This window comes from Neopsephotus bourkii, unplaced genomic scaffold (genome assembly GCF_033783945.1).
Source record: "Neopsephotus bourkii isolate Nb327-2 ecotype Australia unplaced genomic scaffold, CSIRO-AGI_Nbou_v1 NB_1680, whole genome shotgun sequence".
In the NCBI taxonomy this organism is placed as follows: domain Eukaryota; kingdom Metazoa; phylum Chordata; class Aves; order Psittaciformes; family Psittacidae; genus Neopsephotus; species Neopsephotus bourkii.
This window is the reverse complement of record NW_026902154.1, coordinates 382,526-402,633: the sequence shown is the minus strand read 5'-3', so window position 1 is coordinate 402,633 and position 20,108 is coordinate 382,526. Positions and strand designations below refer to the sequence as shown.

The 20,108-nt window shown below is 44.4% G+C and overlaps 1 protein-coding gene across 1 annotated transcript in view; it reads right to left on the bottom strand.

The window, feature by feature from the left end:
• The window catches only part of EDC4 (enhancer of mRNA decapping 4), a 41,006-nt gene that overhangs the window by 15,027 nt on the left and 5,871 nt on the right, over nt 1-20,108 (bottom strand). The window contains exons 4-18 of the mRNA XM_061375881.1: nt 19,166-19,265; nt 17,495-17,684; nt 16,303-16,450; nt 15,674-15,778; nt 14,640-14,749; nt 13,988-14,071; nt 13,243-13,338; nt 12,140-12,242; nt 10,858-11,038; nt 7,920-7,992; nt 7,404-7,495; nt 6,587-6,783; nt 2,573-2,661; nt 1,615-1,768; nt 449-912 (exon numbers count right to left, since the gene is read on the bottom strand). Coding sequence (XP_061231865.1) covers nt 449-912; nt 1,615-1,768; nt 2,573-2,661; nt 6,587-6,783; nt 7,404-7,495; nt 7,920-7,992; nt 10,858-11,038; nt 12,140-12,242; nt 13,243-13,338; nt 13,988-14,071; nt 14,640-14,749; nt 15,674-15,778; nt 16,303-16,450; nt 17,495-17,684; nt 19,166-19,265 — 2,186 coding nt within the window. The remainder of the gene's footprint in view (nt 1-448; nt 913-1,614; nt 1,769-2,572; nt 2,662-6,586; nt 6,784-7,403; nt 7,496-7,919; nt 7,993-10,857; nt 11,039-12,139; nt 12,243-13,242; nt 13,339-13,987; nt 14,072-14,639; nt 14,750-15,673; nt 15,779-16,302; nt 16,451-17,494; nt 17,685-19,165; nt 19,266-20,108) is intronic.

Genomic DNA, 20,108 nt, shown 5'->3' with positions numbered 1-20,108 from the left:
GCCAATCCTAGAAGAGAGATGTATGATTAACCTATAATCAAACCTGGCAATCAATTATGTGCTAATTGATTCAACAAGAGCAGGCAGGAATGCATCACCTGGGGCAGAATTTAGCATGTACTGGGTTTTATTAAAAAAGAGAAAAAAAATCCCATCCCATGTCTCTATTCCCAGGTGAACACGAAAACAAATACAGTAGACTTTCACCTTGTTAACAGAGTTCCTTTATGCTACAAGGGGTATTGGAGAGGGCAAACTGTTAGAGCTTGCCTGGGAAGTTCAGAGCACAGCATACCAAGCACACAGGAAGGTTGAATTATCAGATCCCTTAAGGAAAGGAGGGATGGAGAACAGCTCTGGATTAACCCCAACGTAAGAGCTTTCACTAAGCGAGCCATTTGGCAAGTGCAAAGAAATTGCTCTAAGCAAGACAAACCCAAGTGATTACCTGTCTGCCATGGTATTCCGGGTTTCTCTGGTTATGTCAGGAGCTGCTGGCCATGGCTGACTCACAACGCTGTCAGAAGATGCATTTTCCTGAGTTAAAGCAGTCTCCAGTAGCGATGGAGCATTCAGCCTGTCCACCTCCACCGGAGGCATGTCCAATGAGTGGTGGCTGTGCTCGGAACTGTGCCGGGTGCCTGGAGACAGCAAATGCAAGGCTGAGGCAGCGGATGCCATACTGTCTGCGTGATGGCTAGAATCCAGTACCTCTGCAGGAAGCCCAGAAGGAGCTGCTGCAAAACTACGTTGCAAGGTCTCAGAAGCAATCTCAGGAATATCCTGGGACATGACCGTGGAAGCAGAGGAAATGACGTCTGGTGAGCGTTCACGGGTGGGAGAAGCCTGGGGCATCACCAAAGGCTCCACCTCCTGCATTTCCAGTGCTAGAGAAGGGTTTCCTGGAGAGACCTGAATACAAAAATCAAACAAGAGCCTTCAGGATAATGTGGAGACACCCCAAGAGCCCCTGGTGCCTTACAGCAACCACCCCTGGGAACAGCCAGCTGTATCCTTTCCTCATGTGATTTCTGTGCTCTCACTCTGTTTGTCAGGAGAAAGCCTCAAGACTTGTAACAGGCTCTCAGATGGGCTAACAACACACTTAACCAATGCTAGTTTGAACACACCTTGAAAAGAAAGTGGAACACCAGTTCTACTTCCCTGCTCTGCTCCAGGATCCCTTCTTTTTGCGGGGAAAAGTTAGTTTTAACAATGACTATCTCCTGGACTAAACAGTTTATTTCAATTTCAAGCTTTGGTCATAACTTGTTTTACATCATACCTGAAAAGAAAGATTTAGGAATAGGAAATGACTGTTTCAGACTTGTCAGGCCAACAAGGAGGAAGACAGTACTTTCCAGGTAGCACTGTCTCCTAACACAAAGGTTGACTATGTTCAATCATTGCAACAGTGACAGCACAAGCTAGAGCTGTCTCCAGTTTTCAGAGAAATGCTGTTTTACATGAGGTGAGGGTCCATTAACACAGGTAAACCTGTGTTCCAGAGGGCAGCCACTGGCCCTCTTAATATCCAAGTAAGTTTAATTTCAGCTTGTATAGGCCCAGACAGAAAGCTCTCTTGTCCCAGGAGGAGACTAAAGGGAACCTTACTGAAAGAGGTGCCTTTGGTGTCAGCTTGTCAGAAAGGCCTGGGATAAGAACTGAATGGCTCCTAGGACTAGTCTGGAGACTGCTGCTACTGCTACTCAGTGTGAGGCTGGTGTCCAGCTGCACCTTGGGGCTCACAGTTAAGTCTTCCGGCGGCCTGCAGGAAACAGACACAAACAAATCAAGCAGGCCAACCTAATGGCACAGATCTGCATCAGACACTCAAGGTGAGGAAATGGAACCCACAAGTCAATGGAGGAGCCCAACATAAACAGCACTAGTGCTCTCCAAGCCCTTGGCTCCTTCCACCATGGTCAGCTACTCCCTCTCAACTAGCACCTGCAACTCTCAGTGCCCAAGGAGATACTAGGTAGAAAGGCCAAAATAAACAAGCAAAACTAAGGAGAAAAAAAAAATAACATGAGGGAGAGAACTGCAATTTTTTAAATTTGAAGTGTCACTAGAAGAAGGGACCAGATAGACCAGATATATCTTCCATGCCCATTGTATGGAGTTAGGGAGAATCAGGACATTATTGGATAGGTCTTTGTCCTTTTCCCACCCCCAGAGGTGAAGTTTTCACCTGGTATGCAGCCCAACCCATTGCAACACTAGTAAGATTTTCCTAACAGCCCCAATTATCTCTCTGTCCTTGGTGGCTGCATGTGCTCTTACCTGTAAAGAACAGCCCTTTGGGAGAAGCATACAAAGCAACAAAACTGAGAAGCAGTAAGAGAACCCTTCTGAGGCACAAATGAAACACTGCTGTTAGTCCCTTGGATGACAATAGGCATGCTCCGAGCTGCGCTAGAGATGCAAACAGTTGCCTATGCAGGGACGCTGGGACTCAAGCCAGTTTCTAACTCAAGTTAGTCTCTTGTACAAGATGCACTACAGCTCTGTGCCACCCTGAAGGACTGTATCACCTGCAGATATATTATTTAATACACATGCTATTTACCTGGGCATAGAGGCATCTGTGACAGAAGTGCTACTCATGGCTGTGACTGAAGTCAGGGAACTGGCACTGCTGCCTGGAGACACAGCAATCTAGAAGAGAACACAGCAGTCAGGGTGTGACAGAAGAGTTCAAGAGAACTTTGCCTGAGGGTGCTGGCTCCAGAACTCCTGAAGAGTCTTTTCAGTGAAGAGAGAATAAAAAAAAATCATAGGTCAAGTGGTACTGCTAGAGTGCTCAGGTGCTGGTTGAAGGCAAGCCCTAACACACAAATTACATGAACCACAACTGCTGTTATTGAGGAACTGCTCTCCCAAAAAGTGGCATTTTGCAGGGCTCTGCCCCAGATTCCCATTTTGCTCTTTGAGCCTAGGCTGCTTTGCCAAGGTCTAGTGAGGCCATAGTCTGTACAGGGTTTAGATCCTGCACTGCTGATACACAGAAGCAGAATGCTCTTATCATCTGTGAAGAGCACAGTGGGACACGCTAGCCCCAACTGCTGCTTCTGCCTATCAATACACATACAGAGAGCACACAAATACCCAGCTGGGAAAGCTGGAGTGGCCAAGCTTCTAAGGCTTGACAGTACCCATGGCAGGAGCATAGACTGAGCAAAATTAAAGGCTGTGTCAAACTTACAGTGCTCCTGGGTGCTGTTGCCAGCCAGAAAAAGCCTGCCATGGAACAAGTAACAGTGAAAAGCCAGGTTTAAACTGAACAGTTACACTGTCCAAACTGAAGACTGAGCTGCTCCTTGCAGCAAAGACTATGTGCAATCATCACTCCAGCAACAACTTCTCTCCTCCCTTGGGACATCTTTGCATTGAGAAGGATATCCATCAACAGGCATGAAAATAATTCACTCAGCAACTTTGCCAGCAACAGCAAAACCTTTAAGAGGAGTTCAATTTATTCTTTAGTGCCTAAGTTGTCACCAGTGTGGTCTCTCATTAGTCAGCTCAGCATGACCTCCCTTTCTACATATGCCCATGTGCCATCTGGCCTCATCCAGCCTCCTCAAGTACACACTCCAGCTGTGGTGACAACCACAGTGTCCTCCCTTGGTGGGGGAAACCCTGCCCTAGGATGTGCACAGAGTGCTGCTCACAAGCACTCTCCTGCTTCCCTGTAAGGACCATATCAGCACAGCAAGTAATTGCTGAGAGTTAATTTTTCACAGGAAGGCAGAGAAACCACAAAGAGCACAGCTTCTCACCAGTGGAATCCTTGTCCACACCTTGTCATTAAGATGTGGATCACTTAAGTTAAAGAGTATTTCTCAAAGTGCATCCTTTATGTCTACTCCCATTCTAAAAGCACACAGAAAACTCCACCATCACAAATCCATTACAGAGGCAGAAAGGCAAGCTACGAAGCAAGAACATCTGAGTGGCTTTAAGACTAACATGACATCTGGATGCAGAATGGTCAACACCATTTTTCTCAATTCCTTTGGCAGCAGAGTGCAGGCCACAGTTCACTTTTACTTGAAGGGGCATCCAGTACACTTGGAACCAACTGCCCATGGGGTGGAAACACAGCCCTGCCATCTGCCCTGGACTGACTCAGACTGCACTGGAACAGAGGCAAGCTCCAGAACACCTGCAACACACTGATGACATTATCATGTGGGGCGATACAGTGGAAAAACTTTTAGAGAAAGGGAGGAAAATAATCCACATCCTGCTAAAAGCCTTTTTTGCCATAAAACAGAGTAAGGCCAAGGGATGTGCAGAGGAGATTCAATTTTGGGGAATAAAATGGCAAGAAGGATGTTGCCAGATCCCCACAGGTGCGATCAACAAGATAACAGCAATGTCTCCACCAACTAATAAGAAAGAAACACAAGCTTTATTGGGTGCAGTAGGGTTCTGGAGAATGCACATCCCAAATTATGGTTCGATTGTAAGACCTCTCTACCATGTGACCTGGAAGAAGAATGATTTCAAATGGGGCGCTGAGCAACAACAACCCTTTGAACAAATTAAAGGAGAGATAGTTCATGCAGTAGCCCCTGGTCCAGCCCGGATAGGGCCAGGAAAAATGTACTGTACACGCAGCCAGGGAGAATGGTCTTCTTACCTGAAGCCTCTGGCAGAAAGCTCCAGGTGAGACTCGAGGCCTACCCCTTGGCTTTTGGAGTCAGGGATACAGAGGATCTGAGGCAAGCTATACCCCAACTGAAAAAGATGCTGGCAGCCTATGAAGGGGTTTGAGCTGCTTCAGAAGTGACTGGTACTGAAGCACAGCTCCTCCTGGCACCCCAGCTGCCCATCCTGGGCTGGATATTCAAAGGCAGGGCCTCCTCTACACATCATGCAAGCGATGCCACATGGAGTAAGTGGGCTGCACTAATTACACTGAGAACAATAGGTGGTGGGACTTTCAAGCATTGGGATACATTTACCAAAGGCCACCTGCTTGGTCAACACCAGAGGATCTGCCACCAGGGCTGGCCCAGCCCAGTCAGAACTTTTACATACTGTAGAAGAGGATAAAGTTCCTGTGGTGCACATAAAGAGCTTGCTGGGGAAGACAGTCTGGGTTATTCCTGCTTCAGCTAAAGGCAAACCCACTTGTGGGATTGCTTTTGCTCAGGGACCCGGATATACCTGGTTGGTAAAAAGGGAAAATGGGGAAGTCCGATGTGTACCTGAAGGGGATTTGATTTTAGGGGAACATAGCCAATGAACTCAACTGTATGCTATTGCCTGCTATATAAGACTTCCATAGCCCACCAACTAGATGCCTTCAGGTCACCAGTGACTGGCCCTGACTTCCTCTTATCATCATCCCAACAAAGAACAAACTTTGACGAAACCAGACAAGCTCAACAGTGACAAGTTCTGCAGTGTGATCAGCAGACAACAATCCAACACTGCACACTGCCTCTCCTGCTCTGAAAGACTGTTATAAGAGATGGAGCCCGACACCATGGACCAGATGAATTCAGCAGCTTTACAGGGATTCGTCCATGGACTAAGGAATGATATCTCTCTCTTTGTGTGTGGGGGTGTGTGTGTGTGTGTGTATATATATGAGACAAGAGCAATGGTGTATATTGAAAAATGTGGGATCTGAGCATATGAATGGTGTGGAATAAGAGGTGGGTATCGTCCTGTGTTCAGCAGTAGCAGTCATTTTTCTCCTTCTCAGTAGCTGGTGCAGTGCTGTGGTTTTGACTTTCAGCCTGGGAACAGTGCTGGTAACACCGATGGTTTTAGTTGGTGCTCAGTAATGTTTACTCTGACCAAGGAGCTCCTCAGTCTCTTGCTCTGCCAGGGAGGAGGGAAAGCCGGGAGGAAGCAGAGACAGGACTCCTCACCCAAACTGACCAAAGAGGTATTCCATACCACAGCACATCATGCCCAGTGTATAAACTGAGGGAAACTAATGGGAAAGGCTAGATCACTGCTTGGGTCGGGCTGGGTACCGGTCAGCAGGTGACGAGCAGTTGTATTCTCTTCCCTTTTTACTTCTCTTACTATTATTGGTGGTAGTAGTAGTAGATCTGTGTTACCTTAGTTACTGGACTGTTCTTATCACAACCCATGGAAGTTACATTCTTTCAATTCTCCTCCCCATCCCTGTGGGCGCAGGGGGAGGAAGAAGGGGGACGACTGAGTGAGCGGCTGCATGGTTCTGAGTTAACAGCTGGGCTCAAACCATGACATTTGTCCATTTTCTTCCATTATATCATAGCTCCAAACAAGACGTGTAAACCAGTAAGAACAGTCTGCCAGCTCAGACACAGTTATTTAGCAAACCCATACTTCTACACCACACAGCTACACTAGCACTGAACACAGCACTTGGAACACAAGCTTAGGCCAGCTTAGCATTTTAGACATGCCAACATGTCTTTACTCAGTTTGGTTACATGGACAGTTTTCTGCATGCTCTGCATTCAGCTGACATAGCCTATCAGAGTCATTGCAGCCTAGAAAAAGCCCCCAAAAGCATCAAAATCCAAACCCACCCTTTGTACCACCAAAAGCAACTCTGATTTCTGGTTACCTGTTGAAGAGATGTACTTGGTGTCATGAATGCATCTGGAGTCATCAGCTTAGGTTTGGCATCATTTGAGAGAGCAAGAAAGTCTGCTGGTACAGGCAGATCAGCAATGTGCTGCAGGTCTGGTTGAGAGCCATGCACTGATCCTTTTTCTGATCCCAGCTCTTCTGTGCTTAGATCAGCCATGTGGTCTGGAAACGCTTCCAAGGGAGAAATACAAATCAATTTACAGGATCTTCCCCCAAAAGCTAAAGCTTTAATTCCACAAAGTATGAACTTATGCCATTATCAGACATACTTGATTCCAAAAAGAACAGAAAGACCCTGCAACATCCTAGTCAGATGCTGTGTTATGCTTACAAGAGTAAGCTGAGGATTTTATCAGGCCTTGATAAGAAGAGATCCAAGATTCCTTTCCTCCCTAAATGCAAGGCCAGTTTAACAGCCACATCCCAGAATGGTGAATGAACTGAAAGAGCACACTACACACCGCCCAGTCCCCTCTGCTCCCAGAGCTCTGGTGTCACTCTAATCTCTTCCACCTGACAAGAGACAAACATCAAGTTGCTGGCACAAGTGCAAAATCACCTAGGAAGGTGCACTCAAGCGTGTGCAAAGCATTAGCACTCCTAGCCTAACATGTCCCTATGCTCCATCCTCACACATTGTTTAATCAAGGACTGTGCTTCACCGCTAGTTCATATTCAAAACCGTTTATGAAATGACAACCACTATCACAAAGAGGCACCTAAGCTGCCTCCCTTCCCACAACAACAACCTCCTTTAAAGGCTCAAAGATAAATTTAACTCAAATCCTCACCAAATTCTTCTTGTGAGCCATGGGAAGGCATGGATGCACTTGTGTCAGGGCTATGAAGAGGTTGAAATCTAATCTGCACATCCTGTAGGGCCCTGAAAACGAAACAGGCATCTCCAATTAGTTTATGTATCACCAAGGAAAGTCAAAAGCTTAGATTTCTCTTCATGGAACTGATTCTCCTGGAATATGTTTTTAGTGTTTTCTGCCTCTGAAAGAAGTAGTGAAAGCTGATCCTCATTCAGCTGCATCACCAAGTTGTTCTAGTGCCCAGGGTATTAGATGTTTCCCAGCACTTACACATGAGCACAACTCTTAAATCATTGTGTACTCATGATGACAAAAATACTAGGCTGTCACACCATGCAGGGCTGCTTCCTGATAATGCCATGTTAACCACACCACTAGAAATTTCTATGGGGCAGAGTAGCTTTTCTTATGAACAAAAGGAATTCGTAATTTAATTTCTACAGGTCAGTGAACAGTTAGGAGAAGCACACAGCTGCTACACATACTCACTTGGTGTGTACACAGAAGAGTTTTATCAGCACACCTGCTGCTGATTCAACAGCACCAGCTCCCTGAGCACCTTCTGGAAACGAAACAGAAGTTAAACAGGAAGTTGGATGGAAACTACAGACAAAGTACTAGGAAAACATCATAGCAAGTAGAAGCAGCAGTAGAGCACCAGCACAATAAAGCCTCCTCACTTCACTTCAGAGGTGATTCACCCTGTTAAGGTAAAATATAACCTGCAGTCCTGTTACTTTCCAACGTGAGAGCATTCAAGTTTCCTCTAATTCAGCCAAACAAACCTCAAGAAAGATTAAAAAAAAAAAAAAAAAAAAAAAAAAAAGGATACCTCATTAGTTAAGAGGAGAGGTCTGGAACTGCCAGCAACTTGTTCTGGCTGTGGAAGTGACTGGCTGGACATATATTAAGCTTACGTCACATTAGCTTATGTCAAACAGAACTTCAGACTAGGGCTCAGACATCCTTCCTGGCTGCAAACACCTTTGGTTATGAAGAGCTCTGCAGTAACTTCACATCAGCCAGCACTGTCAACATTCACTCCACACCAGTATCAGTCTCACTGCTAAGAAAGCTGTGTAGAAACATAAACCCCATTAAAAAAAAATTACCTGGCACTCCAATGTAAGCTGTCCTCATCATGTAAGCACAAATCAGGGACCTGATATTTTGGTCCCAGGCTGCTTCTGACTTGCTACTTGTATCAGTCATTTTTACTTCTGCATTTCAGAGCAATATGGCACCAGTATTGTCAACAACATTAATTAACTATTGCACATAATAGTTATTAGCATATTACATATAATAACAGGCATAGGGAAGCACAAAAAATCAACTAGGCTGGAAAAGACCTTTAAGATCATCATGGAATTGATTCTCTTGAAACATGCTTTCGGTGTTTAGTGTCCAACCATCTCCCAGCACTGCCAAGGACACCATGACACGAAGAGCCTCGTTTACATGGTTTATGAACACTTCCAGGGATGGTGACTCAGCCGCTGCCCTGGGGCAGCCTGAGGCTGTTTCATCTTGTCCTGTCACTTATTGCTTGGGAGCAGAGACCAGCCATGTCCTGGCTCCATCCTTCTGCCAGGCAGTTGTAGAGAGGGATGAGGTCTCCCTGAGCATTCTCTTCTCCAGACTAAACCCCCCCAGTTCCCTCAGCCACTCCTCATCACACTTGTGCTCCAGGCCCTTCACCAGGTCTGCTGCCCTTTTCTGGACCCACTCCAGCACCTCAATGTCTCTCCTGTAGTGAGGCATCCAGAACTGAATACACAATTCAACTTATGGTCAAGGATTCTTTCTAACAGGAAAGATGTTACTCAAAGCATCTTTCTAAATTTTACTAACAGAAAAGTAGGAGACCAGGGGCAAGCCAAGAGTTAAAGAGAGGCAGCAATCAAGGAATGGCTGTGGGGCAGCTCTCCAGAAGATTCAGTATCATATTCATTATAGTAACAGCCAGAACAATGCATCTCCTGTGTTTTTCAGAAACCTCTCCCCTAAGACTTTTCTTGTTCATTTCTGTTGCAAGATTTTCCAGATACAACAGAAAAGAATCCCACCCTTTCCCTGAGCTCCGACTGTGCACTGTCCTCACTTTTGACGCAGCTCAGAGGCAACCAATAGGTTTCTCAGACTATGTGCTCATACCTCTGATGTTTAATAACACAGAGAGAAGCTTGTCTTCATTACTCAGAAAAGCAGTCACAGACATATCTTGCCAATTCTTCCAGGAACTCCTGCTCCTGTGAGCTTGCAAAGGGTGGTGGAGTGAGGGAGACTAATCCCTGTGTTGCCAGTTCTGCCCTGTGTTCTGCTGGGGGCAATGACTATGAAATACTATGTGACTTTATCATGGCTCAGATACCAGGCAGCTGATATTGTACCTTAACCAAAGCCTCACTTACACTCACTTCAGCCTGCACACCTCTGGAATGCTTCTTCAGTAACAAAAACACCTCAGTCAAGTTTCTGAGTGGTAAGGGGCAAGGGCTCCAATCTGGGTTGTGATTTTAGGTTCACAGTGTTTTCTTTACGAATGGGTTAGCCCTGGTACAGGGCACCAGAGCAGAGTCAGAGGTGTCACATCTGGGGTCCTTCAACATGCAGCCAGGTGAAGCCACAGGTGACCTGATTAGCCACTAGCCCTGCTTCAAGCAGCAGGCTGGACCAGAGACCTCCAGAGGTCCCTTGTACACAGCTCTACTCTGCTTCCCTGAAGTACTGTAGCTGAACAGGGTGTATTTCATACAAGAGAATAACCAATATGAATTTGTTTAGATTGAAAAAATGCTTCTCAGTGGTTCTAGGTGATGCGATGAGAGACAACAGGCATAAATGTAAACACAGGAAGTTCCACCTGAACACGAGGAAGAATTTTTCTGTGGGTGAGTGAGCATTGGAACAGGTTGCCCAAAGAGGTTGTGAAGTCTTCTTCCCTGGAGGTATTCAAGAGCTGTTTGGACACAATACTGACTAATGTGCTCTAGGTGACCCTGCTCTGGGACGGCTGGACTAGATGACCTCCAGTGGTCCCTTCCAGCCTCAGCCATTCTGTGACTCTGTGGGAATGGCCTTAAAATGACCTTAAGTTAGCATCAGAGTCCAACCACTAACACAGCACTGCCAAGGCTACCACTAAGCCACATCCCTGAGCACCACATCTACACATCTAAATATCCCCAGGGATGGTGACTCCACCACTGCCCTGGGCAACATGTTCCAACACTTGACAACCCTTTTCTGTGAAGAAATTGTTCCTAACCTCCAGCCTAAGCCTCCCCTGATGCAGCTTGAGGCCATTTCCTCTTCCCCTATCACTTATTTTCTGGGAGAAGAGACCAGCCTTTCAGGAGAAAGTCAGAACCAGCCAGGAAAAAAAAACCCTGATCTCACAGCAGCCAAATCTCTTCCCACCTACCTACACTCAAGTTGTCACTTTCCTCTTCTGGTGGGAGCACCTCAGTGTGCCTTAATCGACAGCGGCTCACTGCCTGTATGCCAAAGCTTAGGACTGGGTGTGTAAGGAGGAACTCTGAGATGGAGCTGAAGTAAGCTTTGCCCTCTTCTTGGTTCTGCATCAGCTCCATCACATACAAAACCTGGAAGAATCAGAAACAGGAAGTCAGTGGACTTTCAGAGCAGACCATGCATACATGTGTGTGAACTACAAGGACTAGCATCTGAACTAAAGTTGGAACAATGGAAATGTGATGGGGGGTGTTTGCTCATCAAAGTGAATATGTGGTGAATCTCGATGAACCAGTTCTTGTTTGCACGTCAAAGCATCCTCCAAGGGGGGGGGTAGCCGTACAGGGGGAATCAAAGTTAAACTGTTTGCTTGTGTATGTTACTGCCTGAGCTCAACGTTTACCGTGCTTGCCAGAGCAGGATGAGAGGACCAAGGCCATTGATAAGAGGAAGGAGCCGTAACTCAGCTCCTACTGTCTGGACCCTCCAAACCAGCGGCGACCAGCTTTACAGTTTGGACAGGGATCAAACTACCAGGGAGCAAAACCAAAGGTGAAAAGCTCAGACCCGAGGAAGACTCATTTACTTCATCTTAAGACCCTCGCTCACGACCACCAGATGGCATCGCGCGTGCGCACAGGACTCTTAACCCATTAACTTACGAAGCGGGGATGGGTCATGAATATGTATAGACATGTTGTGTAACCTCATGAATATGCACCTGTGTGATTATAACGGAGAAGAATTTTTTTATTTTGGCGCGCAAAACGAGCGGACTTAGGTCCCTTGCACCCAGCGATGTTTTGTCTGCTTGCTGCTTGCTCATTAAACTTTTTATATACTCAAATCTGGCTTGAGAGTACTTTTAACAGAAATAACATGAAGAATAAAGCCTGTGCCATTTAAACCTGAAACAGAACACCCAAAGGAACTTCAACAAGCACACTACTGAGTCAATGCTGATCAGGGGCTCAATCCTACTGTGTCAGACACAGGTTTTTCCAAGGGAGAGCTTTACTACAGAGTAAGAAATAAACCTGAAGGCTCCTCAGGATTAATCAGCTAAATTGTTGCCATTTGCCATCTTACACTGAAATAGCTGAGGCCAACCTCTGCATTTTTAGCTATTAATGTACAATTCCTAGACCTAAGCAGCAGAACCAATCAGACAGAAGGCCATTTCTCCTTCTGTTGCCATTACCCCCCAGCCAGCAATAAGATGAACCACCTACTTTTCTCTGCACATCACTCAGTATCAGATATTCAGCTGAGAGGTCCAGGCAGACTTTCAGGCTGGGAAGAATACTCATGGAGCTGAAGATGTCAGGAGAAAAGCTAGATCCACAAATAAAAAAGGTGGAGGGTGGTGCAGAGTGGTGCAGAAAGCAAGGTAGATTAGCACAACCAGAACAACTGCAAATGAAACTGTATTAGTTCAAACAAACAAACATCTTAAGGAGTTTACATCCACATTACAGTGTAACCACCCACTAGAACAAAGCCAACACTGACAAAATCAGTGCTGACTTCAGCTAAGAGGGAGATCACACAATAGGATCTAGTTAAGGATTTTGAGCATTTAAATAAAAAATGACAGTCTGTCTTTACTTAACATGTTCCACAAACCAAAATAACCCATCTACATGCTTTGGACCTTCTGTAGTAAAAGGTGGAAAAAGCAGCACTTGGCTTTAGAAGGGCAATTCAGAAGTGGCCTTAAGTGCGCCTGTGATCAGAGAGGCCAAGATCCACCAACAGAAAAGAGAAAGCAGGAAACATAAGTTGAGTGAAAGAATGGACTAAAGCAAAATTTGAACATCTGGATGTATATGGCTCAGCAAATAAGACCTGTATAATTGCTTAAGGTCTGTCAACATAGCAGCTTCTGATTATTTAAATCAGAAAGAGCAATAATGGGAAAAAATCCTAGATTGCTTATTGAATCTCTAGTATTTTTATAGAAGCACTCAAAGTGTGCAATTTTGGCATGCTTCTTCTTATGCTACAGGTCTGTCTATGCTCTGCAGAACAAAGCAAAGACAACAGCTCTTGGTAACACCAAAGAGACTGTACAGAAGGATCAATGTCTGTGGCCTTGCCAAAGGTCAACCTGACACCACCACCAACCTGACGCTCCATCTGCCATCGCCCTGACTGCCATCTCTCCTATCTGTTGAAAGCTAAGGAGGAGGCTCTAACTGGGGCTAGAGAAGACTACACTGGAGATCAAGGATCACCTCTACAGAGTAAATATACCTGGAAATTGAGAGCTTTGTTATGATCCACTGCTCAAAGTAAATCCAACCCTTCAAGGAGTCAGCACATCAACACATACCGAACAGTTTGCAGACAGGTCCAAGACACAGTACACCACATCTTCAGTTCTCTATTCTGATCTGCTCCTGTGATGAGAAATCTCCAGAAGGGAACCCTGCAGGCATTACAGAATTAAGTTCTCTTAAAGAAAATCTGGTCCTTCCCTGAAGGACATTTCACAGAAGAGCTCCTCATAAGCCACCCATAGCTGGTAGTGCCCCACCGTGTCTTAAAGTCCACAGAAAATTTCTGCTTCTGAGGCACTACCACAGCTCTCAAGAACATTAAGGCCACAACTGATACTGAATAAAAATTAAACAAACACACAAACAAAAAAACCCCACAAACCCTCTCCCCCAAGAAAAACAACCCCACCACAAAACCAAAAGACAACCCAAAAACACCAAACACAAAAAAGCCCGAAAGAAACAAATCCGCAGACCTATCCCTTAATCAACTGCAGTTGAAATTTGGAGGATAACAGACCACTTTGAACTGACCATATCATAAACCTGAAAGGGCACATCAATTTACAATTTTTGTTGCTTTGTGGAAGTGAAGCTAGAATTGTCACTTTGGGCTGTGTTTCACAGCCTTATCTATTTCTCCATCACCAGAAAACTGATGACAAAGAGGACAGGACTTGCTCCTGACACAAAGCTAAATTTTTATGAGTACAATGCAGTTACAAGGAACCCTCCAAAGGCAGAGTTAGCAGACACTACTAAACTTTGATACTCCAAAGTACAGGATTGGGGACTTACTCTGGGTCTTGTTTTTTATGATTGTCACAAAAGAGCAGGCAGGAAAGAGGCCTACCATCATGGGGTTTCCACTCATGAAGACACCTAGCAGAGAATCAGAGAAAACAGCCAAGTGTGCAGCGAGTGGTAAGCAAGGAAGATAATATGTGGGTGCTGAACACGGTACTCCTTGTCCAAAACCTGCAGTTAAGTCAGCAGCTACCAAGAGTTATCACCTTATAGGGATGCACAACCTGTCACAACTCATGCAGACAGAATTGTGACCAATAAATAAATAAATGTTGTAATTTGGTTTGGTGTCTTAACAAAGGTACAATAAATGAAAGAACTCAACATTGAGAAGAACAACTCTGAGAACCTTTCTGCATTTACAGGGACAGTACAAGAGAGTTTGCCTACAGGCTGTCCAAAGCACAGGAAGCCTGTTGCCAGACACAGCTCCTTGCTTTTTCCAGGAGCTCACCAAACCTTGTGTGATATTTCGTGATACAACTCTTCAGAATCAAAATACTTCACTGTAAAGTAAGTTCACCCTGTATCTTTATAGGGTGCTGAGGATGACCATTGCAAGTGACTCTATAACAAGGAAATTCTCACAGAGAAAATGCTGCTCTCTGTTCCAAGATCCTTCATTTTCTAATTCTCCAGTTACCTTGGCTCATCCTGACCCTCAATATAGATCTGCCAGAATTTGACAAAACCATCATGACTTGCTGTGGCAAGCACAGTTCCATCTGGAGAAAGTGCTCCCTCACTCAGGCACTACACAAGAGGGAAAAAAAGACACAGAAAATCATGTTATAGCACTTTTATTTCACAGAAAGACACCTAGAGTGTCTCTTCAAACAGGAATCTGACTAACAGTTTAATAATACAGGTCAGAGTGATTTCTGACAGACATGTCACCAGGCAGCTTAACCCTTCACAGAACTGTGAGGACTTCATTGTGCTGTTTGTTTTGATAATAATTAACAATCAAGTTCTCCAGACAGCAAATTTAAGTACAATGGATCGTGCTACTGCTGTTCCCACTGTTACTTGTATTATAAACACTTTGGTTTGGGATCTTCTGGCTTTTCACCATCATTATAATTTCATAATCATTGTTTTATTTAAGTGGTACAATTACTCTGTCATCATCCTGTTCGAGAAGTGAAATTGGGCTCTCTCCAGTTGTTTCTTTTATATTCAAAATGCCACCTACTAGAGAATCAGCTACAGTCCTGGTGCACTGTATTCACAGATAGAACTGTAGTCTTTGGGAAATCACAGAAGAATACAGATGACACTGGGCTTAATTTTCCCCTTCTCATCTAGCAGTGAACCACAGCAGTGTTAAGTGCTTCATAGGAGGTATGAGAAAATAGTAGAAGTACAGCCCAGGTTGTCAAACAGCCTCTTGGAAATACAGATTACTTTTATCAATAGCCATTTGCAAAGCAAATGAGTACTCATTCACCTTGGCTCTTTAAACAAAAGCTACGTACCAATAGTACGTGTATAGTGTACACAGCTAGCAGGTTGTGGCAAGTACGGATGGGTAAGAAACTGGGTTTTTTTACAGCCAAGTGTCCTAAGAGCTGCAGCTCCTGAGACACTATAACCCAGAGAAAACCTGACTGACTGCTACTGATCTGTAGTGGTTATCTACAGGATGACAGTAAAGAAAACAAAATAGGTTCATACCGTGCTGTGGCCTTTCACTACGATGAAGCCTTCTTTGATATTAGGCACTTCCACTGGCCAGGAGCTATTGTTTGTTCTGATAATATCCAAATCCCACACCTCTGCCTGGAAAAAAAACATGTAGGCACAGAGGTTTATTTCTACAACTGCTGGAGAATTTCTTATATCCTTATTTTATATCCTGATATACCAGCGCACTGAAAAGTATGTGACATAAACTTTCCTGTTCCCACCTGATTTGGCCATTAGATGCTTCCCTGGCACCTAGCTGTACATATATACAGGGAACTGCTTGTGGCAGCTGTAGTTGCTGCTCAACAAACCCCTCCCCTAGGTACTGGCTCAGCCTGAACAAAAGAGTGATGCCTCTGGCCCTCTGCATTGTTTCTAGTGGTCCTTGCTATCCAATGTCCAGCAGAAGTTACCACTTTCTACCCTCCTGAAGCCCAGAGAAAGATCAGTATGGCCTCTCCTCGGAAGAGAGGAATCCCACATTTCATATTACAGCCGGATCCCCAGCAGGGACTAGACAAGAGCCTTTACAACTCTAGCAGTATCACCTCTTTCCTTCAACAGATTCTCTCCCTCTAAGGATAATAAGGGGTAACATTTCAAGTAGGTTTCCTTACCCTGTCCTCATGCAGCAATGCCAATGTCTGACTTCCCTCTTCACCACCCTCCTCATTATCATCCGGGATGAAAGGGCACCAGATGATTCTTCGAGAGGTGTTCAGTGGGGTATTGTCAGGCCGCTTGATGCTAACCAGGATCTCCTCTCTGATCACCATGGTTAAGGAACATAATGTGCTGGCTGTGTTACTAATGCTCAGCAGTAACCTATTCAGGCTTTGTCCTGTGTTAAATACTATTAAACCTCAAGAGGTTTTTGATCACTGTGATTCAAAAAGAAAGCAGGCAAAAAGATTCTGCTAAGAAAGCAGACAAGCTGGTGTTTCTTCACTGGCAAGAGAGGTTAAGCTTACAAAAGTTAACAGATTCTCATCATTTTCCCTTGCAGGCTGCAGATAGGAACAGGATAAGCACAACAGGCACACAATCTGAATGTGCAATCTGCACAACTGCTGATGGACAGAATAAATTAGTGCAGCTAGCATCACAACACTACCATAGAAAGACAGCAAGCTACAACACTGCACAGGCTGAGCACTCTAGTCCACCCCTCCAGATCAGATCTTACACTACAACTACCCTTGCTCCACTTGCTTCTGAAATTATGATACACAATTAAAAATAAGAAGATATAACCTATGATGACATATCCCACAGACTGACATGCTTCCCAGAAGGGCTGGGCAGTCCCTCCTAGCAATTAAATCATTTAGGGCAATGAATCAAACACAGAAAATAAATTTCACAACCGCCAATGAAGGATGACAGATCTGTAAAGAAGACAGTGAGTGGAAATATACATACTTAAATACTCTTCCTCTGAAAAGTAACTACCAAAAAGAGCTAGAATTGGATAAACATGAGTAAAAAAACTCACAGTTGAGGTGACACTGTCCATGTGTAAGGCCAGCTTGTACAGACTGACATTTCTTACCAACTACTTTTGTCTGGATCAGAAGGAGCACTGAGGTGCACTCTCAGAATTTCAAGTTGGGTGCAATTTCAGATGATGGTTGCACCAAGCACAGGCACAGGCTGACTGATTCAATACTCTTGAAGTGGCAAAACTATCAACATTTCCTCTACAAGCTGCTCTTCCGGAAAGGCTACAACACAAGCTGTAATTTTGATGTTGCATTCACATCTACCCATTACATAAAGACTGAAATGAGGTCTACTTTGACAAGATACTGGATTTTTTCTTTATCCATAGTCATGCGCCAGACAAAAAGGTTGCCAGCCTCATCCAGGCACCCCAGCTGGTTGGAGTTAAGATGAGCAAAAGCCAGATCAGCCACACCACCTGTGAATCCTTTCAGCAAGGTTCTCTCAGCAGCACTGATGCTCAGGACCCTCACCATAGCGGAGCCATTGCTGGCAGCTGCAGGGAAGAGAGGGAGAAGTCACCATTTATCCATGCAGTTTCCCTCCAGGATTGCCTCTCCTTTCAGTCCCCATCCTGCCATCAGCTGTGCCTGGTAGCACTCTGAAAACCTGTAATAGGTACCATGTTAACAAGCCCTTTCAAGACAGGCACAAATACTCCCTGCACTCTTCCTCTGTGGTGCAGAAGACTGCAGTGGCAGCATCGTGAGGGATTTTGCCTGCCTTGCAAGGGGCATCTTAATTCTCCACCTCATCTGTTTCTAAAGCACTGAAAGTTCTAAGTTCTATGTAAAAAGAAGGCAATAGAAATGGGTTTTTCATGATTCCCAGGATTATTCTCATAAAGATGCCTTCATTAAATGTAAGGCCTAAATCTTGTTTGTGAGCTCATGATAAAGCTACCAAACCTCCAAGGCTGACCTTCAGTGGCAGTGAATTAAGTTTAACTGCAATTTCATTTTCAGTAACTGGAAAAAAGGAGTCACTGAGAGGCGGGTAGCTCAAATACATGTTCTGTAAGAGGAATGTAAAACGCACAAACACTGACCTAGCAAAAAGCACTGCTCTTTAGCTTGCATAACTGAAAAGACCATGCTTTAGAGCATGCACGGAGCAAGCACAGTTTCCAGCTTCCCCATTTCAGACAAACATTACTACAATGCAAGCAATCCATCCATCCAGCTTTCCATTGTGCTACTGCACCCATATTTTAATGCTTTAAAAAAAAAGGGTGAAACACCTTAAAACTGCTCTAAAATAACCCTAGATAGGAAAAACCAAAGCAGCAGAGTAGTAGATTTTGCAGAAGGCCAAACTGATGGGTGCTAGCACTAAAAGAAAGTGAAGAGCTGATGGAGCCCCAAATGCTGTGTTTGTACATGAGAGCAGAAAGAGCCAGTGCAGATGACCAAGTGTTCATTTGCTTCATATATGTTGTGAAACAATCTTCCCCTGCATGGTTCTGCTTTTCTCTCCCTTTCCACTGCAAAATACACCACATTGCTCTTTGTCTCCTCTAAATTTAGCCTTAAACTCAACTCTAAATTTATGCAAGCACATCCGTCACAAACATTTACCTGCTCAAATTACCACAGGGTTGTTTCTGTGCTTAGCTACTGAGGAGCTTGTTCACTGAAGAAATATTTAATCAGAGGAGTAAGCTGAACATCACTACTGTCCAGTGAAACCAATGCAGTTCGACCTTTCCTCCATCCCCACTGAGTCCTTATCTTTCTTTTATTTCTAAATTCACAGAAGGTTTCTTTATCACTGAAAGCTCTCCTACACAACAAACTCTGCATTCCCCTGTAGCGCCAGCTTCAGTTATATTCCCACAAGAACAGCACCCTGAACTGGGTATCGCAAGATGTGTTTCAATTATTGCAAGTTACCTCCTTCTGATGCAAACTTTAACTCTTTTAGAGATACGTAGAGCAAAAGAATACAAATCACACCCAAGACAAGATGGTATCTCACCTCTAATGGCATAAGCCAGGTAAGAGTTTGAAACTGCTATCAGATTGCCATAATAGTACTTCTGCTCCCAGTCGTATCTAGCAACAGGCTGTATCTTCACCTGCTCAGGATAATAAAACAAAACACAAGAAATGTCCAGAATTAACTTCTTCCTGAAACAAATCCACCAAATACATATTTTCCTCCAGGGAAGATCTGTAATGCTTAATAGGAAACTGTTGGAAGCAGGAGTTGGTAGGAAGAACTGCACACTGAATGCCAGGCAGCAAAGTCCTAAACATTCAAAGTTCTGGAAGCAGATGAGTATTTCCTTCCATTGCAAAAAGGAACACAGCTCACTGAAGCTGTTATGTTGCAGAACACTACTCTATCCTGCAATTACAACAAAGCAGACTTTACCTCTTTATGAGAACTGGGTCTGGATTCCCAGTTCTTGGAAAGCTTTTTGAAATAAGGAAACACATTTGCTGCATGGACACTTCCTTTTTAGCTTTAATACTGCTTTCCAAGAAACACAGTCCCAGTCTTATTCAATAAACATTGCCTCTGTGAGCAAAGAATTAAGAAATACTATGAGAATTATGGCAGTGATCCTCCTTTTCACCAATATTATCTATGAAAAACAACATGTTTTTCACATGCTAACATGGTACAGTGTTCATTTACTGTCTCTGTGGTCCCTTAATTCACTGCACAGTAAGGAACAAAATGGTATAATACAGAAAAGGGCTGAGAGATCAAGACCAGAGTTTTCTCTCTTAATTCCTAGTATTTGTTCTGAGCACATCATAGTACTCTGGTACAGCACCAGCTCTGATCTCAGCAGAACCTGCAGCCCTGATCTGCCAGGTGGAGCCTTCAGCAGGACTAAGGCTAGCAAACCACCAAAACCAACCTTCCCTTCATAGAGAAGATTTGCCAGGATAGAAACAACCAGCAGGAA